This window comes from Camelus dromedarius, chromosome X (assembly GCF_036321535.1).
Source record: "Camelus dromedarius isolate mCamDro1 chromosome X, mCamDro1.pat, whole genome shotgun sequence".
In the NCBI taxonomy this organism is placed as follows: domain Eukaryota; kingdom Metazoa; phylum Chordata; class Mammalia; order Artiodactyla; family Camelidae; genus Camelus; species Camelus dromedarius.
The window spans coordinates 95,966,519-95,994,167 of NC_087472.1; the positions used below are offsets into that span (position 1 = coordinate 95,966,519).

Sequence of the window (27,649 nt, forward strand, 5' to 3'; positions counted from 1 at the left end):
TGCTTTGTCAGATCAAAGATAAAACCTGCACCGCCCAACTGAGGAATGAATTAGAACAGTGGGTTATCTTTCAAATTAACCAGGGCAGTTAGTGAGGAAAATTTCATGAAAGTGTAATTCTTAGCCTTTGTGAATCCACACAGCAGGCATTCTGCCAGCTGACAAGATGATAAAATTTTCATGCTTAAAAAAAGCCCTCTTCATTTCCCAATTTAGATTAGCTAGTGTTTCTCTCCGTGTGTGTGTGTGTGTGTGTGTGTGTGTGTGTGTGTGTGTGTGTGTGTGTGTGTGTGTGTGTGTGTGTGTGTGTGTGTGTCTATTTGCTCTTCTGGAGCAGAATTTAAGGGGAGGAGGAACACATATCAATTTTTCACTGTAAAATTGAAATCTTTCAGAAACATCCCTAAAAGCTGAGGAGATACAGTCTTTAAACTGACTTTTTATGATTTTCAAAAAATACCAGTTCAATTTTAACTTTGCACAGAGGAACCAACTAGGACCAGGGCAGGAAATCAGCTCTGAATTAGAGCTTTCTGTGCTGCCTCAAAGTCTTCTAGTGCTTCATCAAATCTTGAGAGAAAGCATCAGAGTTGTTTTCCTCATAAAGAAATTAATCTTTCTTATAGGATATAGGATAATTATTAGAATATCCTCGTTTGGTGCTTCTTATATTTCTATGTGCAGTGAAATTTAAATGTTCTAGGAAACAAGAATTTGAAAGACACAATCATTGCTATATGGTGAGAGAGAAAAAGCTTCTCCTCTATTAAAGGAGCCAAGATTTAAAAGTGTGATATGATACAGATTGATCCTCAGAGAGAAACTTTTTAATGTTTGTTGCATCATATGTATTCAATCAGCACTATCTATTCATAACACACAATAACAGACAGTGTGACATATTTTTTGAGAAGTGATGTAGAAGTATACTCTGTAACCCTCAACTTTGGTCCCTTTGTTCTTGACAATCAGATTTCCTGGTGATCTAGAACTACGTGCCTTGGCAAGTCACAGTGTTTGGTCAAGCACATACTCCTCCACTGTCTTACAAAGCTCCTTCCTTACAGAAGTGCCTCCTTTCTCAATATAAGTTGTTCTTCCTCTGCAGTGATTCTAAGACTAAGATGAAAAAAATACTGAGACTCTTGCTCTCAGTCCACTAATAATTTTAATGCCCAGTGGGTAGTATTTTCTAAACTGAAAAACAGGAGGGAACACTTTTGGTCTTCAGCTTCAGAAAACAGTCACTCAATCTCAGCACTTACTACTAATATCCTTGTCTCCAGTACACTTGGTGTATTCATCTCCAGCTGGATGGCCATAGCTATGACATAGCACACTAAACTAACTGTGATCAGTACCACCTGAGGCACAATAACAAAAAATCCAACACCATATCCCTCTACTGGCAAATTTCACTCAGTCTGAGGTCAGGAAGAAAGAGAACACTCTACCAATAAAGTGGAACTTGGAGGTGTATGAGCTTTCTGTATAAAAGCTCTGATCTTGAGAATACCTGAAACATCTGTTCATTATGGGGCCACGAAAAGAATAAATAATGGATTTCTTTCTCTCCCAGCCAATCACATATGCCTAAGATCAGAAAGTAGAGAAACAGGTTCCTAATTTTGAGGACAATCATGTCAATCTTCAACTTTAGGAATGACATTTGGGTATTCTAATTAGAAACCCCTTAGGAAAGTCAATCAAGTGGGCAGTTAACTACAGGAAAACCGTTACTTGCTGTTAGTGAGATGGTTGGTAGATAAGACAATTAAAGCAAATGCTACAGAAACCTTGGGTTAAGTGTCTAGATGCCCAAGACTAGGTTATTCAGCTTGAAAAATACTTCTATAACCACTACCACAACACCCACACCCACACAACTAGGTTAGAAATCAATCTTTGTTAGGGCATATTTCTAACTATACAGAAGATCATTTTTCTGCCTATTCTCAACTTAGTCAAAACAGATTGTCCCTTCTTAGAGAATGAAATAGATGAGCTTCTTCTAGTATTAACATTTCCATGGTGAAGATTCCGATAGACTAAACAGAGAGAGAAAACTCAAGAATTCTTCCCAAGAGTTAAGAATCAGGCTCTGCTCAATGAGTTCTGTAAATGAGCTGAACAGTTTTGATTTGGGCTCTTCATGCTAAATAAAGGCCTAACATTTCACGTGCTGAACGTTTCATCTTCTGTGGAATGTGAACCCACAGATAACCTTTATTTCCATCCAACTGTTCATTAAGTGCAGCACAGGCTTACTCACTAAAATGTTTCAGATTTCCCAAAATGCAGCCATAATTATTATTTTAAAAATATCTTCAGACAAACCTACCAGTTGGTTTTTTTTTTTGACAAATACAAATTATTCTACTCTGATCACAATACTAGAAACTCTGTGTTTTCACTCTTCATCCTAATGATCTAATACTTGATTTTCACTTAATGAGTTTGATTTTAAAGAAGAAAATGCTTGTCATATGTTAACTAACACAGAGGTAGAAAGTACAGAATGATATTGATCACAGTCATGAGCCTTACCTCACAGAACCTGAGCATTTGGGGAAATGCTTGCCAGTGGAGCCTCTTTACATAAGTTACAGTGAACTTTCAAGTGATAGAAACTTTGTTTAGATGACAAATGACATAATGCAACACTAAGAAAAATCAAATGGGAAACGAGCAGGTTTTTTTTAAAATTTTAACTTTTGAAGAGAAAAAATCTCATTAAATGTCTTAAAAACAAAACAAAATAAAAAATTTGAAAGAAGCCTTCTTTCTAATGCAGACAGCACATTCACTGTTCTGGAAGTTTTAGTATATATTTATAAATATTAGACTTTCTCTTTTAAAATGTCAGACAAATTGCATTTAAATGTAAAAGATGTTTATTTTGATTTCCTCGGAAAACAAAGTGATGAAATGGTTTAGCTTACCACATAAACACAAATTGTTAGCTAGTGGCAGTTTATTAAGATCAGCACATACGATGTTATGGCTCTATTTGCCAAAGGTAGGCAATATTGATTTTTCTTCCTCTGCCCAAAGATCTGACTGACCATTTAACTGTGTTTTATTTAGGTAGCAATAAAGTGAAACATTTCCTGATTAGATTCTCATTTTCCTTAAAAGCAAAAACTTCATTGTTAAAAATACTGTTCATTAATGAGGTATAATGCCCAAGAGAAAATGAAATCATTTTCCTCCAAAGTCTTTAAAAAATTTTACAGTTTCATAAAAAAACAAACAATAATACAAAACCATATTGTTTTAGTTTAGAACAAGTACCAAACCGAAATAAGTAGCGTATGTGAGAAACTCATCATGGATACTTACTTCGTAGTATTTTTTAATGCAACGTCTAATGTCCACGATCAATTTGTTGCTCAGCTGTACCACAGAGGATAGAGGTGAAGCCTTACAATCGATGTTACTGCAACGATACAGGCTGGGTTCCATGTTGGTTCCCTACAGAAGTCAAGACAGACAAATACACAAAAGGTTATAAAAGGTTTCTTGTGCTTAAAAATTTACATGCTGTCCTGGTGTACAACACTCTTCATTCATTTTACTGGTGAGTTTTTAACCCTATTTTCTCAACCACTTTCCTCCCAAAGATCCCCTCAATCACAAATACCTTCTACTCCTGCCACCATCATAATGGAGTGCAAAGCTGAAGGGAAAACCTGAAATCACTTTTACATTCAACACATGACAGACTCTATTCATACAAGAGCTTCCCCTCTGAAAATACCAGTCAGGTCATGTTATTGGAAATAAACATCCTTTCTTTGAGATACCCATCAAAAATTTAAATCTGCACTTATTCACCCCAAACTTGATTAATTTTAAGAATAAAGCCTAAAAATTACGTGTTATACCACAAAGCAATCAGTTTAGCAAATTCAAGATTTTAGTAACCCCTGTCCCTTACAAATGAAATGTATTTGGAGGAGGGAAGAGAGAAGGAGTAAAAATCTGTAAGAATGAACTATTCATGGTTGGAGAAAATGTTTCATTTTGTTTTGTTTTAAACAAAGACAAAGCAATTATAATATATAGGAAAACTGTTGGGGTTTCTGGAGCATTTGTTTTCCTTCTTGATACTTAAACATCTTGGTTTCCTGCTCCAATCTGGTATATAACCCTACCCGCCACACTAAGCAATTCCAGGTGGAAGAGATTTTAGAGCTTGACATCGGCTCTTCCACAGTTAGCCCATCTGCAAGTCGTCAAGCCTCCATGCAATTAACTATCTTATTTACAGCTGTAATGAAGCAAAGCTCAAGGATTTAGCAAGTATTGCTGATCTGTGTCTGCCTCTTCCTTGCACTTGCTTCCAAAGACTGCTTTGTTTTGATTCAAAAAAATGCAAAACATCTGCTGTTTGTCCAAATTAACTTAAAATAATTACTTTTAATTTAGATAAAGGATGTATTTTCTTCTAGTTTCAAGGTTTCACACGGTTCTGCTGCCTACTCATTTGCCAATGGCTAGGACATGTATAACACTGCAGTGGAATCAAGTAGATTGGCCAAGTTTCAAATTCTGATCCAAGGTCAATGATACATTTTTTGGCAGTACTTCTTGGGAGAAATGCCTCCCTGCAACTTTTTAAATGCCTAATATGCAAAGACAGCAGAAAAGATTATCAGGATACCTTTGTCAAAAAGGAGGCAAGTGGGATGTGTAAAGATAAACAAAAACTTTCCAAAAACACTTAGTTCCCATTAACTTGATTTAAGATAAAGGAAAATATTGCTCTAAGTCTTAATAAACTGGGCTGGGAGTAGGGAAATACAGGTTACTAATTAAGGAATTACAATAAAGATACTTTAAGATAATTTAGAATTTTTAAGAGATTCCATTTAAAACACCAAGGCCAAGCATTCTAAGAAGCCAAAAACAATACTCAAGCATACTCTATTAAGAGTTTGCAAGCAGAAATAAAGTAAGTTTTAAAGGGAAGGCAGAATTCATATGACGCTAAAATTCTTTAAACACATAAAAAAACATGTTTTCTTTTTCCTTTTTATACATATAGTGGAGAGAAAAGGGCCTTTGTACTAGTTTGCTCACAAAACAAAACAAAACAAAGAAAAACAACTAACCGAACCATCGAAGGCACTATCATAAATATTCTCAGTTCCACATGTAGGGCATGGACATTTGAACCTTTCACAGTCCCTGTATTTTTCTTCATCAGTGAGCTGTGCTGGGCCACCAAGTAGAGCATCATTCTCTTCATCTTTATGATAATGATGAACTCTAAATTGGGTGGGGTCAAGTCCTATTAATGTTAAAGAAAAAATAAATTCAGAAAGGCATAATTATTTGAATTCCCCTCTCCAAGAAATATCCCAAAGAAGGGAATCCACAAAAGATTTATTTTTAAATTCATACACACACATACATAATCATCTGAACTCAAGATAGAGGCTCATACTACCAAGACAAATGACTTCTCTTTTTAAAGAGATTATTAAAAAAAACAAGTCAACTGCATCAAAACAATGCAGAAATATGCTACTGGACATTTGGGTTTGGAAGTAACTACTTCTATAGGATGGTTTTAGTATTTTCCTAAAGTTACAGTGAAAATCTCAAATAAATGTGCACTGTTAAAATCTCCTAAAATCAAAGTGTCACCATTAAAACTGAAAATACAGAATAAAAATCCCATTAAGGAAAACAAATTCACTGTTATTACAACTCCTTCAAATGCAGACACAACTGCTAACCCTGATTTCAATGCGGTGGTTGATTCCATCTTGGCTCAGTAGTTAACAGCATGTAGGTTGCAATCTAATGCAGTGGTTAAAATTCAGTAGCAGCATCTGAGTCAAAACGCGACACGGTTTTTTGGTTCTCTTCAATTCAGAAATTTAAAATATGTGCAAAAACAATGAATCTAAAAATTCTGTAGGCCAAAATGTCCCTGACAATCCTGAAGCCAAATATACCTTCTATATTTCAATCAAAATGACACAAGAAATCAATTGACTCATCATTTACACTACCTTGTTTCCCCAAACTATTTGAGAAAAGACTGTAAGGCCAAACAATTTAACTTACCCTTGGTCAAAGCATATATGTCAAAATCTAATTCTTGAATTTACACTTAGAGATAATTATTCCATACTATATTCTTATAATATTTTCTTGAAAGCATTCCTTAGCAATCCCTAAGAATTCTAGGCTTTTTAGAAATCTAAAGAAAGCTATCATTTTTTATTTTAGTATAAAGCTACATAATATAAAACAGTCACCGAGTAAAAAGTTCAAATGCCAAAAGTATCTCAAAATTGTTTTAACTCTATCAACAGCTGCACAGTTAGATAATCTAACAAATGTATTCAGAATTTAGTGATAAGATCCTAAATCCTATTGGGTCAGTTGTCAAAGCAACATCTGAATCACAAAAGGCTGGCTCTGACACAGTGGAAAGGTGCTGAATTAAGAATAAAAGGCTGAGTCTCAGTTTTTTCACCTGCAAAATGGAGCTACTACAACCTACCATGCACTTTTGAAATTTAAATCAGACATTCAAGGACAAATCATTTTCCATGGTCCCTATCACGTGGTAAGCACCCAATAAATATCATATGAATGGAAAAAATAAAATAGTGGATGAATATCATTTAATCCAGACTACATTCATTCAAGATTATACATTTGGAAAAATATATGAAACACATGTTCGTGTTGCACAGCAAGTTAACAGCCGCTCTTTGTAGTAATTAATCAAAGTGACTATTTCCCAACATGATAGTGTACAGTAAAAAACAAAGAACACACATTCAAAACAGTTTGAAAAACTGTTCCTGGACAGTGATATAAATTACTGTAACACAGGTCACATGGCTCCAAGACTCACTGTACATTTTTATTTTACAAGTTACCTATCCCTTAAGAGAAACAGCAAGTTCGTGAAGTGTCTGGTAACATACACCCTCTCATTTAAAGACAAGGAGGGCAGAGTAATGGAGAGAGACCACGCCCATGCCCCTGAATGGTGCCATTTCTTCCCTGTAGTGAAGGGTAACTGCTGCAAATTTCTGAACCTCTAGTTGTGAATCCAACTGTATTCACATAACGTCTTGCTTTATTCGTGATTATGAGAAAGCAGCTCCACCTTTTCTCTGATGGGATGATTATTCATCAATTTCCCAGGCCAATACTTCTCAATAAGTAAGGAAAAAGAATAACAATAAGCAAGGGTTTCCTAAGAGACAAGCTTCTATCACAACCTGAAAATCAAGTAACAAAAAGACGCTGGCTTTGCACATAGACACAACCAGCCGGGCTGCAACAGGGAAACAATGAAAGCTCTTTTGAAGCCTTCCCACCAGTCACCGGCCACCGAGCGCACTTGAGTCTGGGGGTGGCCTGCTGCTTAGGGAGAAAAGCCCAACAAGTGACCAAAAGTTATGAAAAAAGATCAGGCCTTATGAAATGTCTACTTTGAATGTCCATTTCCACAAACAACCCTTATCTACTGTTGCAATAATAAAACCAACTGGTCTAGCTAATTACTTCAGATTTATTCACAAACTGATTTTTTTTCCCCAAGAGATGGGATTGCATCTCAGCACTCTTGGCCATAAGTCAACAGTAAATTTTTTAAATATAAAGGGAGAAGACATTGTAATTACCTTAAAATATTAGGTATATAATGATCCTGTACAAGTTACTTGGATACAAAAATATCATAAAAGAGTGATTTTCTTGGGAAGACAATTATAAGTCAACAGGCATATCACGGGGGGCTAAGTTACATCTTTTAAGAAAACGTGTAATTAGTCATGTTAAAAAATATGGATCACTGATGCTTGGAATCTTTCCTTTAAGGTCAAAATCCAGACTTAAACCCAAACTTACATATAAATTAATTTTTCCAAATCCTCACAAAATTGGCAACAAGCAGGTTACTTCGAAGTTTTGGGAGACTTAAAAGTTTTACTGCTTATACCGTAACTCATTAAGGCTGAAGTGAAACAACAGGGAAAAAGTATCTGGTGCTGCCACCTAGAGGTAGATTCTGAACTTCGAAATGTGCAAAATAGAGCAGCTATGTAGAAACCCAATTGTAATTATTGTCCCTCCAAAATGAAACACTACTGTCAGAATGACATGAAAGCAAAATCTTTATGATCACAGTTGCCACACATGCATATACACTGTGTAATCAATATTAAATTGCATGCTGTACAGTAAGTAATCACAGTAGTCTCTGAGCCAGCAACAGACGTAAGAATGCATTTCAAAATCGTTATCTCTTCTACTGAGAGCTTTCTCTGAACAACTGGCTGAAAGAAACAAACTTTATGCCCCAGTTGAGAAAAAGAATTTTCACTTCTTTGAGACTAGCTTTTATCCAATGACTTCAATCGTTTGAGCTGGCACAGAAGAAGAGGAGGAGCAGCCTACTGGGGCTTGGCACCAGCTCTCCGGGGTAGAGCAGCCGTGGAAATGATGTGTGCTTTAATTCAACCCTGTGACTTGTAGTGATCCAGTCACACCATTTTTGGGCTGCGGTGGGAGCGCAGAGGAGTGCGATGGTGACAAGACGGGACAGAGGGGGCAAAGTAATGAAATTAAAATACTGCCATTTATAATTAGAAAATTTGTAGGCTCTTACATTATTTTGGCAACAGGATCAAAGCTCTCATGTTTCAAGAAGTATTTATAGAAAATAACATCATAGGCATTGGGGTGGATGAGTTCAGCAGTGCTGTTTTTTACTTAAGATCACCACATACCTCCAATGCCACATTTAGTACAAAACTATTTTTTCTACCACTGTATTTTCTAATAATTGTAAACTACCTGTTTTTAGAATGTTCACCTGCCTGCATTCCCAAGGAGTATTTAACCTTTTCTAAACTCAAGGCATTAAGTTGAGAGGCTGACACATTTGACTAAATAATCTTCTTTCTCCAAAAGACAAGGTTAGTGCAAATGCAAAAAATTCTAGTAAAGCCAATTACATATATTCATACAACTGGGCAAGAGGGAAAAATCCACATGAATGAAACTCCAGATGAGTCGTGTAACTGGTATTCCCAGCCAGTTGTCTGTAAAATGAATCACTTATACTACTAGGGAAGCTGATTAATGAAATCCTACTATGAAATTTTTTTTCCCTAAAAATTCCTTCTAGGAAATGAATCTTTTGCAGGAATCCAGACTTTCACATATCTGGACTTCTCAGAGAACAATATACAAACTGAAATTTTAGTATCATTAAACTTTAGCATCATTAATGAATTTTTAAAAGGTGAATGCTAAATCCATAAAGCCTTGGACAAGAATGCTTATCACAGCTTTATTTGTAATAATCATAAATTGGAAACAATTAGATGTCCATAAACAGGAGAATGAAAAACAAACTGGTATTATCTATCATGGAATACTACTCAGTAATGAAAATTTAAAAGTAAAATTTAAAAGACTGAATACTTACTGATGGATGAAACTCAAAAATATGCTAAGTGAAAGAAGCTGAACACAAAAAGCATATACCATAGGAGATCATTTATATAAAATTCTAAAATAGGCAAAACTAACCTGTGGTCATAGAAATCAAATGTGTGGCTGCTTTTGTGAGGGGGTGGGTATGGTCTGGGGAAGAGTCCAAGGGAAGCCTCTAGGTGATGGAAATATCCTGTCTTGATAAATGGACTGCACGATACTCTTCACATTGCAGCATGTGATGGTATGTAAATTATACTTTTAAAAAAAGCACTCCAAATAGAAGATGTTTGTGATATATATTTCCAAAGGACTCATGTAGAATATACAAGAAATACTTGCAAATCAATAAGAAAAAGACAGCCCAAGATAAAAGCAGAAAAAGATCAGAACAGGCGCCTCACAAAAGATATTCGAATGGCCGATAAGCATGTGAACAGGTGCTCAAGTTTATCAGTCATCAAAGAAACGAATTAAAAGCACATCATGCCACCACATAAATGAAGAAGATGGGACACACCCAGTGCTGGTGAGAAAGGGGAGCACTCATATGCAGCGAGTAAGGGTCTAATGTCATTGAAGCACTTTGGAAAACTCGTACTATCTACTAAAGCTGAACACACATGTCCTCTATGACCTAACAATTCTCCTAAATATATACCCGACAGAAATACATGCAACTGTTCAACAGAAGACATGTGCAAAAATGCTCAAAGCAGCATTATTCATAACTGTCCAAAGTGAAAAAAACTCAGGGGTAGATAGACATACAGTGTGATATATTCATACCAGACAGAAATGAAGTACAACCACAGGGACCCATCTCACAAACACAGTGAACGGAAGAAGCCAGACCGAGAGTTAAAGACACAATTTATGCAGCATCAAAACATAAGAAAACCTCATGTATGACGTTAGATGTCACGATAGTAATTTTTTGGTAGGGGATGGAGGATAATTTCTCAAATGAGATATGAGGGGGCTTCTGAGGATGCAGTAATAGATTGTTTCTTGAGCTCAATACTGACTACACTGGTATGTGTTTACTTTGTGAAAATTTATCAAGCTGCTCAGTTAGGTTTTGTGTACTTTTCTGTATGCATGTTATACAAGAAATTCACATTGATTTCTCATATCATATACAAAAATAAATTCAAAATGGATTAAAGACTTAAACGTAAGGCCTGAACCCATAGAATTCCTAGGGAAAACACAGGCAGTATATTCTGTGACACTGGTCTTAGTAATATTTTTTTGGATATGTCTTCTCAGGCAAGGGAAATAAAAGCAAAAACAAACAAACAGGACCACATCAAACTAAAAACCTTTTGCACAGAGAAGGAAAACTATCAATAAAATGAAAAGGCAGCCTACTTGAATGGGAGAAGATATTTGCAAGTTACATATCTGGTAAGGGGCTAATACTCAAAATGTACAAAGAATTCAACAACCCAACATCAAAAAAACAAACAACCTGATTAAAAAACTGGGCAGAGGACCTGAATAGACATTTCTCCAAAGAAGGAATACAGATGGCCAACAGGCAAATGAAAAGATGCTCAAGTTCACTAATCATCAGGGAAGCACAAATCAAAACCACAGCGAGATACCGCCTCATACAGGTAAGGATGGCTACCATCAAAAACAAGCATTAGCAAGGATGTAAAGGAAAGGGAATCATTGTGTACTGATGGTAGGATTGTGAATTGCTGCAGTCACTATGGAAAAAAGGATGGAGGCTACTCAAAAATTTAAAAACAGAGCTGCCATATGATCCAGAAATTTCCCTTCCGGGTATTTACCAGGAAAAAAAAAATACCCCAAAGACACTAATTCAAAAAGATACATGCACTAATGTTCACTGCAGCATTATTCACAATAGCCAAGATATGGAAGCAGCCTAATGACCAATCCTAGAATGGAATGTGTGATGTACAAACACACACACACACACACACGAATATTACACAACCATAAAAACTGAAATCTTGTCTTTTGTGACAACATGGATTGATCTACAAGGTATTATGTCAAGTGAAATTAAGTCAGAAAAAGATGAATACCACATGGTCTCACTATATGTGGAATATAAAAAACAAAATAAAATGAAAACAGACTCACAGATACAGAGAGCAAATGGGTGATTGCCAGAAGGGAGTGGGGGAATGGGCAAAATAGGTGAAAGGAATGAAGAGGTAGAAATCTCCAGTTACATATTGAATACGTCATGGGGATCTAATATATAGCATGAACAATATGCTCAATAACAGTCTGATAGCCCTGAATGTGAATTTTAACTTAATGAGACATGCACATCTGAGCAGGAAAAAACTTTAGAAGTGTCTTCTTGCGTATTTTTAGACCTGAGAAAGGACAGTAACTTTATGCTGAAAAAATATTTGGAACATAAAATAACAAATAAAATAACAGACCAAGACTGCTTCTCTCACAACAAAGCCCTCTTCTTTCCAGCTATGTTGGCAGATATGGGGGCGGGGGGGGGGGGGGTGTGGAGAGCCAGGCTGGAGGTCCCTAAACACCCACCTTCTTAGAAGTGAGTTGGTAATTGTTTTACTAGTTTTGCTTCTGATTTTGTAAAAATTCTTATTTTTAGTAATAGGAGTATTAATATTTTTTCAACAAGGGAGGAACTTAAAATTCATCACCTTTACTCTTTTCTTATTCACACATATCCATTTAACATAGTTTAAGTATCTGTGCACATTGATATATTCAGCATTTTTTCATTTATTATGTCTTATCCATTTTTCTATAGGCTACACAATCTTGGTGTCATTTTAGTATGCTTAATTAATACAATGTCTCTTTTTAAAAAAACGATCTATAATTAATAAGACGATACTGTATACTTGAAAGTTGCTGAGAATAGATCTTAAGCATCCTCACCACACACCCCTCAAAAAGAGTTAACTATATGACACGATGGATGTGTTCATTATCTCGATCTTGATAATCATTCTGCTATGTAAATGTATATCAAATCATCACATTGTACACTTTAAAAACATACCACTATATTCGCCAATTATTGCCCAGTAAAGTTAAATTTTTAAAGAAGTGATCTAACAAGTAATTTGAGAAATCCCCATTTTCCTCTAGAAACTTCAAGTGTTACAAAGCAGAGTTAGGAATCACTACTCCAAGCCATTATTCTAAACATGCTCTGGCTTGGGTCCAAGTTCTCAGAGGCTGAGTGAGGTGAGCAGCGGCACTGTGGGCCCTCTGCACTGTGGGCGTCAGACAGAAACAGACACTGTGCACTCGCCTTGTAGGGACTGAGGTGCAAGGCTGGGCAGCGGATACCCTTCAAAAGGCTGCCAGTGCCCTAAAGTGCAGCCACTCAGGAGTGGCTGAGATGGCACAGGCGACCCCCATGGAGCTCGGGGTCCTGCCATTCATTACTGGGCTGCAAGAACAGGTGGGAGGTAGGGACGGGCAACCACTCCTGACTCCCCACTGGCCTCTCTACAGGGCAGTCCCACGATGCCTCAAACGCCTCCACTGGTGGCCCCCGCCAGAAGTGGTCTCTGTCTCCCCTAAACACTGAACATCCTTAATTTTACCTCTTTGGGGAAATACACTGTGTGGTCCGCTGGACTCAACAACATTGAAATCGACTCAACGGGCCGGGCTGCAATTCGAGTAGAGGGGCCGCAGCTGACTCCACCCTGCACCCCTCACAGTGCCCACTATGATGCTGGGCACAGCAGGTCTTCAACATGAATCTGACAAATGCAAAAGCAGGCTAGGCACTCGGGCCATATGATGACGTGCTTGGAATGGCGCTCCAGCCTGGAAGAGGCAGCTCTCATCAGCTGAGAAGACTTAATATCCTACTGTGCATTTGGTGTGACCTTTCTTTTTAAATTTTACTATGAATTATGCTATAGAAAATATTTAAGGTTTGGAAATGACGATCACCTGTGTACATTCTTCTGCGAGCTTAATCATGAAAAAAGGCAAAGTCGTGATCGACAAAGTAATGCCTGAGGCACCTGCTGGTGGCATCATTCCAGTGCCAGCCACCTGCACTTTATTCCCCAGACCATCGTTCGTAGGTATATCTCCCTAGGCCCACCCAAGGCACCCCTCAAACACTGTGTGGCCCCCTGCCTGACTTAATTTCTTAGAAGATGTTACTGGACCCTGTCTACTGACAAAAACTACCTCCTGTAATGTGAGTGGTACGGGCCAGTTTTTAAAAAGGGAATTTTTACTTTTCAATCTAACTCAGGAACACACTGGCTTAAGAGTGTTGTCTTGTTTTAAGTACTACTTTCAGAGATTAAATTTTCAATTCTTCAGTTCTTCAAACATCAATAATTTCTCAGGACCAATGGAAAAACCGCCCTGATGGCCACACGCCTGAAATTTTATCACTGACCATGAAGAAATGTACTTGATAGCGACTATACAAATCATTCCTCATTGGAAGAAAGATATTATATAATTCTAAGTACTGTTATGGGTAAAATATGAATTTATTAAAAGATGACATTCAAGAATGAACCTGAAAATACTCTCATCCCCAGCCTGTTTTGCTAGGTACAGAAGACTATTTGGATGGTGGCCCATACTGTGAATATTTCATCCACAGAATATAGAGAGCTTTCATTAGAACAAGAGAAAAAAACCTATAGTCCGGAGAACAAAAGCTAAGAGTTCCAAGTTTTAGTGACCATGTTTCCCATAGGGCTATTGTATCAGAAGAGTAATACTATATTTTTTTTCCATTCACAGATGGAAAAGAGTAAAATTTAGCTTTATTTAAGCCCAATAGCAATAACCTTGCAAGGGTTTCAGAAAAATGATACACATTTTACTGTGGGATAATGGGGACCATTAGTTATTAGGGAGAACAAATTATTCTCTTGCAATTCAACAGACTTATTCATTCCCTCATTTAATAGACTGTCCTCTCTCCTTTTCACTAAAACGACCTTCCTATACAGAACACCTGGCCGTGCAACATGCCACTAGACAGACTTCAGGAGGTACCTTGACGGGGAGAAATAGAGAATTTCCAAAGTGAAGCCACAGGATAAAACCAACACTTGATGCTTGCCTTTCATTTCAAGGAAAGCAGTATAAAAGCCACAGAAAAAGAGGTAGTGGAAAAATATAGCTGCTCTCCACAAAAGAGTCTTAAAATGAAAAATCTTGAACTTAATAATTTTCCTAAATGAAATTATGCCATTATTTCTGATTTCTTTGTACTAACGAAAAGGACAAAGTATCAAACTTCACTGAAGTTTCAACACTGTAATACGTTTCATTAATCAAAGATAAAAACTACATTAAAAGCAAAAGAATTATTTTATGTCTGTGATTAGGCAGTTGGAGGGCTTGTATTTTATGTATACATTTGCAGACTTCAACTTATTTAACGGTGTCAGTTCACTAACTGCAGTTTTTTTATATAAAGAAAACAGATTTAGAACTTTAAAAACAAATTACAGTAATTTTATGCCTGCAGCTTGCACCTCTTAGAAACCATGCACCCCCTAACACTCCCCTTACTTTCCCACCACTTTCCTATCTCCTCCCTCCGCCTCTAAAACCACAGGCTAACTGAGAACTGATAACAGGGCCCTGAAATCCCCTAGTAAATAGTGGCCACCCTCATTTTCACTCAGGCTGGAGGAATAAAGGACACAGATCAAAATGCAGCTCCCAAATAGGGCAGGGGGCAAACACCCACAAGGATCTGCCTGACGAGCTTCAATGTTGTCTACAGATCTTCCTGCTGACCGGCACCTGCTGCCCTGCACTTCATTACTGTGGACCCTCCCATGAGGAAAGAGGGAGACAGAAAGGCCTAGAACATTTCGTACGAATGTTGAGAGGTACGTGGACACCACTGGGGATGGCAGGGGCTGAGGTGGGAGGAGGTAGACTTCACAGTGATGACAACCTCACGTGTTTTCAGCAGAAAAACTGCTGTGAAGTAGCAGAAGAGAAAAATGGGAGAAAAGATATGAGGGGGAGCGGCAGCAGCTCCTTCAGGGCCAAAAACACAAGCCCTTCCGGCAGCTTGAAGTGGCTACCTGGCACCAAGAGCTTTCCGGTGATGGCGCAGGAGAGCTGGGGCTGTGTGGGGACCACCATAAGCATGAAGGGGCCCCTCTGTAGACTGAGACTGGTCAGTAATAACACGAACCCTCTGAACGAGGGCCCACTAGGCTACTGGCTTTGAAAATCATTTGTGAAAACTGGACTCCTAAGACAGCTGTAATTACGAGAAAGTTGGTTTTTAAGCAAGTCAAAATCTGCCCACTGTTTAATTTATATAAAAGTGATCTTCAATATGACCCCAGAAGCAATGACATCAGTCTGGTCTCCTCCTGGCACCTGTCCACCGGCCAGGCTCCACTACCCTTATTCTCTATCTCTTTTGCTAAAATACAAGGCTCCACACTTATATCTGTTAAGTGTCCTTCACGATACGGGGCTTGTTCCATCTATCCCTCCTCAGCTCTGGGCCCCCAGGAAATTCAGAACCAAAGAAAGAGATGGGCAACAGTGAGCCTTTGGACCAGGTTCTTGATGATACCGATGGAAAACCTGGAAGATCTACTCTAAAAACACAAATGCTTTTGCTCAGGGCTTTTCAGCAGTGTGGGGGTTCGCAGTTGGGAGAGGAGGGAGCACAAGGAAGATGATGCTCCCATGCCTTCACGTCCACGCCACCCCACTTCCGGCTGAGGATGAATGTCATGGCCTCTCAGAGCTAAGAAGAGGCAGTGGTTACAAGCACAAGCTTTGGAGTCACAGAGAGCAAGGTCCCAGTCCAACCACAGCTGGCCACTTACCAGCCATGTGATAAGACCAAGTTAGTTACCTCTCTAAGCCTCAGCTTTCTTCTCTATACAATGGAGGAAATACAACAGGTCCTCATGGGGTTATTGAAAGGATGAAATGAGACAACATATGCAAAGTACTTATTATAGTTTCTGATAGAGTAAGCACTCAAGGCAGGAGAGAAAAAAGAAGGAAGCTAAAAAATATTGTGCACTTACACTCCCTCCTCCCAGCTGAGGATTTATAAACATCATCAAATACAACTTAACTTTGAGAATACATTATATGATGATTTGGGTAGCAGAATTTTGTCTTCCTAATTATGTTTTGCTTAGGCAAATGTCAGAAATGAGTTTCCACTTCCAGAGCAGACACTGATGGGAGAGTGGAGACAGTGGGGGGCTGGGGGGGAGGAGCTCAGAAACATATTCAGTGTGGAAAATATGTGACTTGATGACTCATCTGTCCAATCTCAATCCACAAATGCACTCTGACCACTAATGACATGCAAATCTTAAGGACTGGAGGAGTTGGGACATATTAATGCAGAAGCCTGGCAGGGGGCTGGAGCGTGGCCACAATCGGCACTTGGTGAGCACCGCCCCCCAGGCCTGTGCGGAGCATCTCTCCACCACCTAACCACTCCGTCAGAGCAACTCTAATTTATGACACCAGAAGCCAAGGCTGAGAGCAAGCTCTAGAGGCTTGCCAAAGCCACAGAGCTTGTGAACAAGAGAACCAGAGTTTGAATCTAGACCCCAAAGGTCATGTCTTAAGCCAGACTTTCCAATGAGAGGAAGGGAAGAATTTTCCATGAAGCAGGGACAGATTTAGTGATGCCATATTTAGGGGACCCTGAATACACTAAAGAAGATGTCAGGCTAGAAATACAGGTTGGAGCTAGAAAGTTAGTCTATAACTGCCAAAGTCAGAGACTGCAAGCTGTCAGTGACATCTGGACTGTACTTATAGATAGGGAGGGGCCAGCTATTCTGAAAATCTTCATCTCTGTGTACAATGGGATAGAGAGTGGAGACCTTAAGGCAGTGTAACTCTCAACATGCTGGTCGTCTAGGAATGAAATCAGGACTGGTTATGAAATATATTTCTAAGTAGGAGATGATAATCTGGTGACACGGCTTTGAGGTTTCAGGGTTGGCTGGCACCACCACAGAAGATGAGAAATTAGTCACCAACTAACTCCTAAAAGATAACAAGTCCAGTTTTAGAAGACTTTTTAAAAAACAAGAGCAGGATACTCAAAAGGGAATCGAATACTAAAGAAGTTAAACTTCTTTTACTTTTTACTTCATATGAAAACACACTGAGAGACTGAGACAAGATGAAACAATAATCAAGATACAATGAATCTCATTATTAATGGAAGCTCACTGATTAAAGCCACAATGGTGTAAGGTCAGAGACTAGAACAACACCTAAAATGTTCTCTTATCCTTTCTTTCGCCTTCTCTCTCCCCTGAGCATCAGCTGACTGAATGCCTACTCTGGCATGTGCTTACATAGGTAGCAAGTTTGTGGGGTTCTTAGTCTAGCAGGGGAGACAGACATTAACCAAACAAGCACAAAAATAAATGCCCAACTATAAACGAAGACGTGCTCAACACAGCACTGTGCCTCTGAACCAGGCTCACGATAGACCAGGGAGGACCGCGCGTGCTGCTGCCGCCTGGTGATGAGCTAGGTGAGCTCGGACACTTACCTAACCACGTTGCAATGAGGACAGCATCAATTCCGTCTATTGGCTCACAGATTCGAGACACGACTGGGTGGATCTGCTGGGCCAGGTAGTATTGGGTGTCAATGGTTAAATTGTCCTGCTTCTGCAGCTGCTCGGGTGCATAGGCCCTCTGACCCGCAGTGAGGTTTGACCCATCCTACAAGAGGACAGGGTACAGGGAAAGCTGTGAGAAATTCAATCACAAACACTGGCTTGGTCAAAAAGGGGGACAACAATTCCAATTTTATATATTCAATTCCAAATACCAAGAAGTCCTTTTGACCTATTGGTGAACATTTCATATGCATCTAACAGTAGGAAGATCAAGGAGAACAGCTCGCCCACTGTCCAAGAATGTAAATCCAGCATGTGTTGTGTTCTATTTTTTGTTGAAACACGAAACCAACAAGATGGCATGACTAGATTAAATAATTCCACCTGCCATATCACAGAAACACACCGAGAAGACCTGCTAACAAAGGCCTTTTAGGAGTCATGATAAAAACAAAACATGTGTGACCCTTTTTATTATGTTAATGTAATCCCTCCGTGCAAGAATTTCAGTCATAGCATCATCTTAAAGATGAGGTGTGTGTCTCTATCTCTTGATGAGAGCTAGCTGTATCACTGTGATGCAAATGACAGGGGAACAAAGCCCAAGAGTGGTAACTTATGTACAAGATATAATAAAGTTAAGGACATCTCCTTGGTAGACTAGAGTGCTCTAGAAGCAAAATGTTTGGCCAATGGAATGAAGGGCATATCATTTTGTGCTGTTTGCATGGTCCTTCCTCAAGGAAAGGCAGGTGGGTCAGACAGCCTCTTTTCAAGGGCTTCCTCTTTACTCTCTAAAAATAAAAGTTATGAAATTCTATATAATTGGCCCACATACAGTCCTGCGGGTGATGTCACCAGGATCAAAAAGCGATCACTCTACTGGACTAATATCCAACTACTCACTCCACTCTTTTCCCTTGTCCACAACAACAGAATGTAATATTCAGATTCGGAAATTATAACTATTCACAGTGCTCAGCTGCTCTGCAAAACTGATTATAATGTGAATCCTATTCTTTCATTCCCGCTACAATCAGTCCCTTCTCAGCGCAGCGCCCAGCCCAAAGCAGAGGCAACCTTCCTGTACCGCTATCTTACCAGAAATTGGAGGCAGCGGCCTCTTCCTCTGGCCAGGCGTCAGATGGAAATAAACTGGGTTATTTATCAACTAGACTCTTTCTATGCTAAGACATAATGAAATAACTAGAAAGGAAGCAAATCTCAGATTCAAAGACTTGCTTATAATTATTTTTCAGGAGTTCACAATACAGGAGAAGAAATTAGGTAGAATTAATCAACTTTAATTGTTGCCTTTTTAGAAGTTTGAATTGTTAGATGAGAGGAAGGTGACAGCCAACGACAAAAAGAGTGAAAAATCCTTGGGCACTGTCTTTATGCACCATAACTGAATCAGACTGCCTTTTAACAAGCACATGAACTCTGATTGATTTATAGAATTGTATTGTTTTTTAAAACTGATCTGTCCGTAAGGTTACAGTAATGTTGAGCTTGATGATTTTTAATAATGAGTAAAAATCAAATTTGTAGAGGCAAATTTTTTTTTCCAAAGCGTTCGAATTACTTTCCAGTATTCATTAGATGTTCTCATGTAAGGTATGTCTGTAAAAAAAGAAGCGGGTGAAAATTTCTAAGCACAGTCTTTAAATATCCACACAAAAGACTAGTTTTAACAGTGACTCAAACATATTTCCTATTGAATTTTAAAAATCTGAGCTTAAACATGACTAAATTCAAAAGAATTGCTAAGATGACAGGTTTCCCTGTGTTCTGTTGGAGAAACATTTGGGCTATGACATAAGATATATCCCTCAGAGACCTAATCCTCAAATCTAGCAAGATCCCACGGAAGGTACAAAAACACGTGACATACACCGTTAAGAAGCAATGCTGGTCTTCTTTGAAGTGCCCATATAGTAATTTGGGAACTTCACAAAGTACATACTTTACAGAGACAACCAGGTGCAGTCAACTCATTCAAAACTGTGTAGTCATCTTTAGAAGAAAACTAACGGAAAAAAAATTTTTTGCCAGGTGACCAGAGGGCCCCTTAAATCAATTATATTAAAAGCATGCCTTATGAAAATGATGTTCAATGAAAGTTAAATAATTAAGGATTTAAAACTTAACCAGCAAGTGGAAGTGGACTTAAGATCTCAACGAATAATTCACACAGGTTTTAGAAGATTACGAACTACAACATAAATTACAGACCAAAAACACTACTCTCTGAACTAATCTGAATTTATAGTCTGAATAAATTATCAATAGAGTAGAGCACTATATTCAAAATGTAAATTTTAAACAAAACAGAACCGGTTTTGGAGACAGGCTATTCTTAGAGGGCACCCTTTCTTACAGTAGCAAATAGCTCTGTTAAAAATGTGCCATCATACATTTTCAGAAACACATTCTAAAAATGTTGGTTGTGTTAGGAAAGAGAGTAATTTGAGTGCTTAAAAGCAAAAGAGGTAGGCAGCTTTGGTTAGCAAACATGCTGAAAGTGGGCAGGCCCCACTGCTAGGGGACAAAGGCAAATTCGAGTCCTACAGCTTTTCTTGGGATATAGTGAGAAAAATAAATCAATGAAAGAAACATGAACTGTTCTTTTAACAAGCAAGCGAGTCAAGATTCAGCACCAGTTAAATGGGGAAAGGGGTGAAAATACATCAAACTGGATTTATTGTACTACACGGCATTTTGAGCTTTTCTTTTATTGTTAAGACCTGAGAAGACGAAATCAAAAGACCTAATATTTGGACATCAAGGAACATAAGCCTGACTTTTAAATACATCAATCACATGACCACGCATCTCCATTACAGGTTTACCCAAAACATAATTGTAGCTTGATATCATTTTCAGATGCTGTTTCACAGAACCTACATCATTTTTAAAAGTTATATGCTGCCATCTGCTCCTGTCACTAATAATCTGAGAGCTTTTCCATGTATGTGAAGATATAAGTGAAAAAAAAAAACTAGCCTATTTACCAAAATCTTTATTTGCATAATATGAAAATTGTTTTTTTGAGATGAGACTTGTCAGAGGCAATATGCAAAGCACATTAAGGACTTGAGCGAGTCAGACATTTATGGAAATATTTTCCTGCAGGAATTGGCTTTCTGTAACAGTTCTTAATCAAGGGTAACCCTAGGAGGGAGACAGAGTCAAGTGCTGATTCCTGTCCATGTACTTAAATCATTTGTTATGTACATCATCTACAGTACTGAGCAGATATTAGCAGATGACTTTTAAATTCTGAAGACTCTCTGATTTTAAAACACATTGTAGTTTGACAGAGATCAATCACATTGCAGTGAAGTTTAAGGCTTATATAGTTTTTTTAGTATAATAACAAAAAGCAATAATTAATTAAAAAGAAGCAGTCTTATTCAGATGGTAAATAGACCATAGCATAGTAGTTGTAAAGAATCTGGATAGAGGTTTGGCTTTGACTTTTTTTTGTTAAACAGGGAGAAGGGATGAAACCTCTCCTTTGTTCCAACTGGAGTTAAGTGCTTTCAAAGGGGAAAAAAAAAGCTCTTCTGTCCTACTCTTTCTCCTCATCCCTGTTAGACACGCTACATGCTACACTCAAGAAACTGACTAGGGGTTTAAAACTGTTCTAGAAGCCTTAGAAGTTCCTTAGAGGTGAAACAGGGAGAAGTCAAAGAGGTGGGTTCTAGGCTCCCTCCACTCAAAATAAAGTCAAAAAAGGAACTGGTTAGATAATCTGTGTTTTCTTCATAAGGCATGTTTTTAGGATCTCTTACCTTTCTCCATACAATCATGCATTTCATATTTTTTTAAGTAATTATGTGAACACAGGCCAGTGAAAAATGCATTTGCTCTCTTTACCAATATTCATGGTGGAACCTGATGCAAAAGGAATGATAAAGGAGTATTGCTGGATATATGGCCAAACTGCGACACACTGTCACTCACATTAACTTGCGGCTGCGACAGTGGCTACTGTTACAAAGCTGTCTCACCAAAACAATTTCACTGGTCTTAAATGTGTTATGAAAATTTTAATAAAGTATGTCATATCCCTGACTAATGTTTCTAAATGCTGTGAAACCAACCAAGACCAAACCCTCTCTGCAGAGCATCTTGGAAGAGCACTAAGACACTGTGCTCACACGGACCCCAGCACGGGCTCTTCAGCGCTAGGAGACGCTCATTCATTACGACAGTTGTACCTGACAGATGACGTACGACACGGTATCTCCAGCTTTCATTTTTCTGCCTCCTTGAGAATTTATCCAGAGGGCAACATGGACATGAGGTAGGCTTTTTTTATCAGGGTAATCCTGGGGATCCTTTGTCAATGCCTAAAAGAGAAAAAGAGGGAACAAAAAGCCTCAAACTTTAAAATAAAGCCCTTCTTGAGCAGACACACACTAAATACCTCTTTGCTAGAATCATACCAGCCACCTGAATACAAAAATGACAGAAGCGGTAGGTACAAAACCCTGCCACGGAAGCTTTAGCCATTCCATCCTCCAGGCTCCTCTCTCCTTCACTGAGGAACTAATATAACCAGGTGTAACCCTGACAAAAAAGAAGTAAGAATTTCTGGGCCATGGCACATAATAGTCGGATATAAAAATTAAGGGGATAAATTCAGTCTCTTATACAGTCTGAGTTTCTCCTAATGTTTGCACTTCTCTCACTGAATTAACTGATTAGTTAAGACTGATGGATAACGGTTACTCTGATTTAATGATCTGTTTCTCAAAGGTTTCTCGAGCCTAAATAAATCCCAAAGGCACCAGAAATCACTGGATTTACTCACACTGTCAACTTAAGCTCTCCGAAGGCAGGCTGAGTAAGTGAAACAGAAAGTAAGCCCCACGAGAGCAGGAACGCGTCAGCCTCGCTCACAGCTGCACTCAGTGCTCAGAATGACTCTTGGCGTGCAGCAGCAACCAAATGCTTGCAGAAGAAATTATTTTGCTCGCGCTGCAATAATTCACTAAGTTCAAGCACTGTAAAGTACCACAAGATGAGTAAGACGGTCACTGGTCCTAAGTCATCTGCTACTCGTAGACGACTCCTCGTTCCACAAAAAAACAAAGCAAAACAAAACAAAAACACCTCTCTAAAATAAGCTACAAGTGCCAGAAGGGAGATGTGAACAAAGTGTTTACGGAGAGTTTAGAGAGGCAAAGATCACTTCCATCCGAGAGCAGAAATCATGGAAGAAAAAGAACAAGTTGGCACATGAAGGAAAAAACAGATTTTAAGAAAAGATAACAGGGGCAAGAACACTCAAGCAGAGAGAAAAAGCAGAAGTTAAAAGCAAGAGGTGAGGAAAAATACAGTCGACTGGACTGGAACTCAATACGCACAAAGGGAAGGAGGGGGATTTCTAGCTCTGTGAGGGGTGGGTTTCAAAAGACAAGAGAAGGACAGGGAGTAGCATGCTGTGTGTCCAGATCATGAAATGTGGTTCCCAACAACCTTTCAGGGAGTCAAAATGACTTTCCCAACAATACTACTCGCACTAGTGATGCAGAAGCAGTGGTCAGTAAAGGTGCCGATGCCTTATACGCATGAATCTGGACGGCAGCACCAAACTGCGCTAATCGTCATTGTAGTCTTCACCACCACAGTTTTTTTAACCTCTTGAACCCTGAGTACAAAACTAAAATTTTGTGACAAAATGGGACGTATGCACAAGGCATATCCATTGTAGACTGAAGAACAAAGGTTGCTCCAAGAAATGCACTTGTGCAGTTGCTTGAGTTGCAAGCTAAACTAGCTGCCTTTTTCACAGAACACAACTTTTACTTGAAAGAATGACAGGCCAAGTACTGTTACTCTGACTTGTGTATCTGGCAATCACTCAAAAAAGAACCAAGTGAGCCTGCCATTTCAAGGAAAACACTTGACAGTATACATTGCCTACGATAAACCTGAAGCTACCAGGCACAAATTAGAATTTTGGAAAATTTGTTTCTACTTTTGTGAGCTTGACAGCTTCCCAATACTTAAAAGATTTTTCTGGTGATATATATAGGAATATTCTAAAATGTGGTTTTTGATAATGCACAATGAAATATATCATCATTTGGAACATCTGTAAAACTCAGGGACCAGACATTTAATAAATGAGCGATGTATAATATCATGTATGGGAAAAATACCACTCAAAGCACCACACAAAGAGGTTTTAATGTAACAGAGTATGAAAAGTTCACCGATACAGTTTCATATTTCCACATTACAAATAGCCTTTAAGAAAATACCACTTGTTTATAAAAGAGTATCAGTGTAGAATCAAGGAACAAACCACGATCTCAAAAAATTACTGAAATACTGCTCCTTTTGCCAACTACATATTTGTGTGAAACTGGATATTCTTCCTATACTTCAACCAACACCACACATCACAACAGAGTGGACGCCCAACCAGACACGAGAATCCAGGTGTCTTCTACTAAACTAGACATTAAAGAGATTTGCAAAATTGCAAAATGACATAATTTCTCTGGCTAATTTTTCTTCATTTTGAAATATATAGTTTTTTTCATGGAGAAATTGTATTTTTGCAATTACATAATGGGTTCATTGATTTTTAAATAAATTAATAAATGCTTTTTAATTTTGCTGTTTCAATTTCTAACAGTAAATATCAGTGTGAGCTATAGACACAAAAGCTCTTGCAGTCCTCAATTATTTTAAGAGTGTGAAATGTCCTGAGACCAGGAAAGGTGAGAATTCTGTCGTAGAATAAAGCAGGTTCTCCCACACGGCCGCACACCCTGGGTTATGTACTTTCTAAATCACATACTCAGTAGAGGAGAGTGCCTAGGAGATTCTCCAAGTATTTGAATCTCCTCAAACCTGCATTATGCGAAGTCTTGATTGACTTGGATGGGTAATACTGCACAGAAATCTTAATCAATATAACTCTACTTAAGAAAACTGTTATCTTCTTCAACTGACTATACTTCAATGCAATGTTAAGAAATTCTGAATTTCATCTGACATACTTTCCAGTTATTAGATTGGGGCTATTTGGAGATTTTACAAGATAGTTTTAGAAGGCTTGATTTTCCTAAAAAAATGCTTCCTGGCGATTTAGGCTCAAGTTAGCCAGGGCTGTATGAATCAACTGTGAAGTATTCTGTGTTACTTTATGAAATATATTTATGCTAAGATTGCAGTAGTTCAGAAAATCACACACAGTGTCTTTCAGTTGCTTTGGTCAACAAGGGCTGAAATCTCTATGAAGGTAGATCTCACCACATTACCCCTCCACCCTAGGCTTACCTTCCATTTTCAAGCTCTATCAATATCACAAAATCACTCAATCTACCTACATACCTATCTACATTCTATTCTAAGACCATCCACAACCAGTCACATACATACTCTTCGATTTCACTCTCCTTTGAAAATGACAAAATGTAAAAACTGAATTACTCACAAGTTTTACATAGTACAAGTATTCAGACAAATGTTAATCAAGACAGTCACTTTTGATATATAAATAGTTCAATGTAAACAGGCATAGGAATAACCATTACATAAACAATCCTTTCATCAGACTTTACTGTATTTATGTCAACACTGCAGAAATTCTTCTTTATAAAAAAAGTGTAAGAGCATGGGATAGTAAGTACCTTTGTTAGACTATAAGCATCTTGAAAATACCAACCATGTTTCGCTTATTCAACTTTATATCCCAGAATCTAGCACTGTGCACACGTTTGATGAATGGATGATTAAAGCAAAGGAATTCTTTTAGCGCTCATTGAACAACTATTATTTGCCAGCTACTATGCCAAGTGAAATAGAAAATATAAAGACAGTAAGTCACAGTTTCAGTTCTGCCACAGAAAAGTGTATTCACAGCACTGACCACTAAGTATTAACTAGTACTGTTATTATTAATGATAGTGTCACTAAAAGTTGATCATTACTGGAGCTCAGTGATGGATCCATGGGTGTTCATGATGCTATTCTCTTTACTTCTGTATAAGCTTAAAAATTTTGATAATAGGAACTTCAAATAGCAAGACTGTAGACTGTTCAACAGAACTCAGAGACTGCCAATGTGTCTATGAGTTGAGTTTCTCAGCACACTAGTGATACTGTGTCATCACCCACGTGAGAGGATGACAACATGGGCCCATGACCCATGAGGACATGTACTCAGTGTTCTTTTGCCAATAGTGTGGTCATATTTGGGCTCAGCCTTCCAAACTTGTGCCTGGAATCCCTGGCAACATAGTGCCCACATATCTAAGAAGGTAGACAGTGTTGGGGATACCATCTGCATAAATGATGCAAAAACTGATCAAAGCAAGACTGAGGTAGTAACTCTTATTCATGCAAATTTTTGAGACACAGTAAAATCTGAACAGAAACTACTTTCTAGTGTCACAAGTGATTCCATGCCAGTAGGCATACAGTGCATCACTTAAAGTGAAGAGCTAGTCCCAAGGTACACGTCTTCTTATATTTCTAATTTTTTGTATATTTCATATATAAATGAATGTCTTCTTTTGTGACGTTAAAGACGTCACGGTTAAGAGGTAGGAAACAAATGACTTACCTAAGAATAAACACAAATTGTAAGGATATACATAGAAAATATTCATTCTCTCTAGGAATCAAATAAATGCAAATTAAATCCAATGGTAAAATACAGTTTCATATCCACTATGGTAGCAACATCTTACTTAAACATGAGCAGTGATAGTATCACCAATGAAATATCACCACTACAAGCAAATCAGCAAATCTGTGGTGAAACTGGCACATACATTTTGTTATTATCAACTGTTATTACTCTTTTGCCAAGCAATCTGGCAAGAGCCATATAGATCTTCTTATCTTTTGACTCAAATATTTCCCTTTAAGGAACCTAAACTAAGATAGCAATTCATCCAAAAGCAAAAAAGGCAAATGAATAAAGATGTTCAATATAGTTATTTACAATAGCAATAATGTCCATAATCAAGCAAAAATTTTTAAAGATATACCAGCGAAATATAAAAATTAGCAGGATGATTTTTAAGATTAATACAGAAATGTAGAAAAATCTGTTCATGTTAAGTGAAAACAAGTCTCAAAATAATATACATTATAATTGCTGTCATGTAAAACTATGTTTTAAAGAGTAAGGAAATGTGCAAATATGACAAGCATTACTTTAGTATAGGGGTGTTACGAATGAGTTTTAATTCTGAAACTTCCATTTAATGCCATCATGAGATTCTTTTTCATTAAAATTCCTTTTAGTATGAGCTTTGACAATAAAATCTATTTATCACAAAATGGGTAAAATGGTATTTGCAAAATGAGCTGAATATGTAAGGATACTCTTTCTAAATGAAAAAGAGAAATCTGTAACCTAACATCTTGTATTACACAGCACTTTTGGAAACCAAGATTTTATTTTTCAAATTACGTAAGAAAAAATATTCCCTATTTCAACAACTAAGACTAACCATAAAGTATAACTTATATAGTTAAAAAAAAAAAAAGCACAAGAGCTTTGAATATACAGAACGT

At 37.9% G+C, this 27,649-nt stretch overlaps 1 protein-coding gene across 2 annotated transcripts in view; it reads right to left on the reverse strand.

Annotated features, from left to right (window-relative positions):
* The window catches only part of POLA1 (DNA polymerase alpha 1, catalytic subunit), a 265,803-nt gene that overhangs the window by 130,699 nt on the left and 107,455 nt on the right, over window positions 1-27,649 (reverse strand). For both annotated transcript variants that reach the window (XM_010986714.3, XM_031445684.2), the window contains exons 31-34: window positions 22,321-22,452; window positions 18,023-18,197; window positions 5,118-5,296; window positions 3,343-3,474 (exon numbers count right to left, since the gene is read on the reverse strand). In XM_010986714.3, coding sequence (XP_010985016.1) covers window positions 3,343-3,474; window positions 5,118-5,296; window positions 18,023-18,197; window positions 22,321-22,452 — 618 coding nt within the window. The remainder of the gene's footprint in view (window positions 1-3,342; window positions 3,475-5,117; window positions 5,297-18,022; window positions 18,198-22,320; window positions 22,453-27,649) is intronic.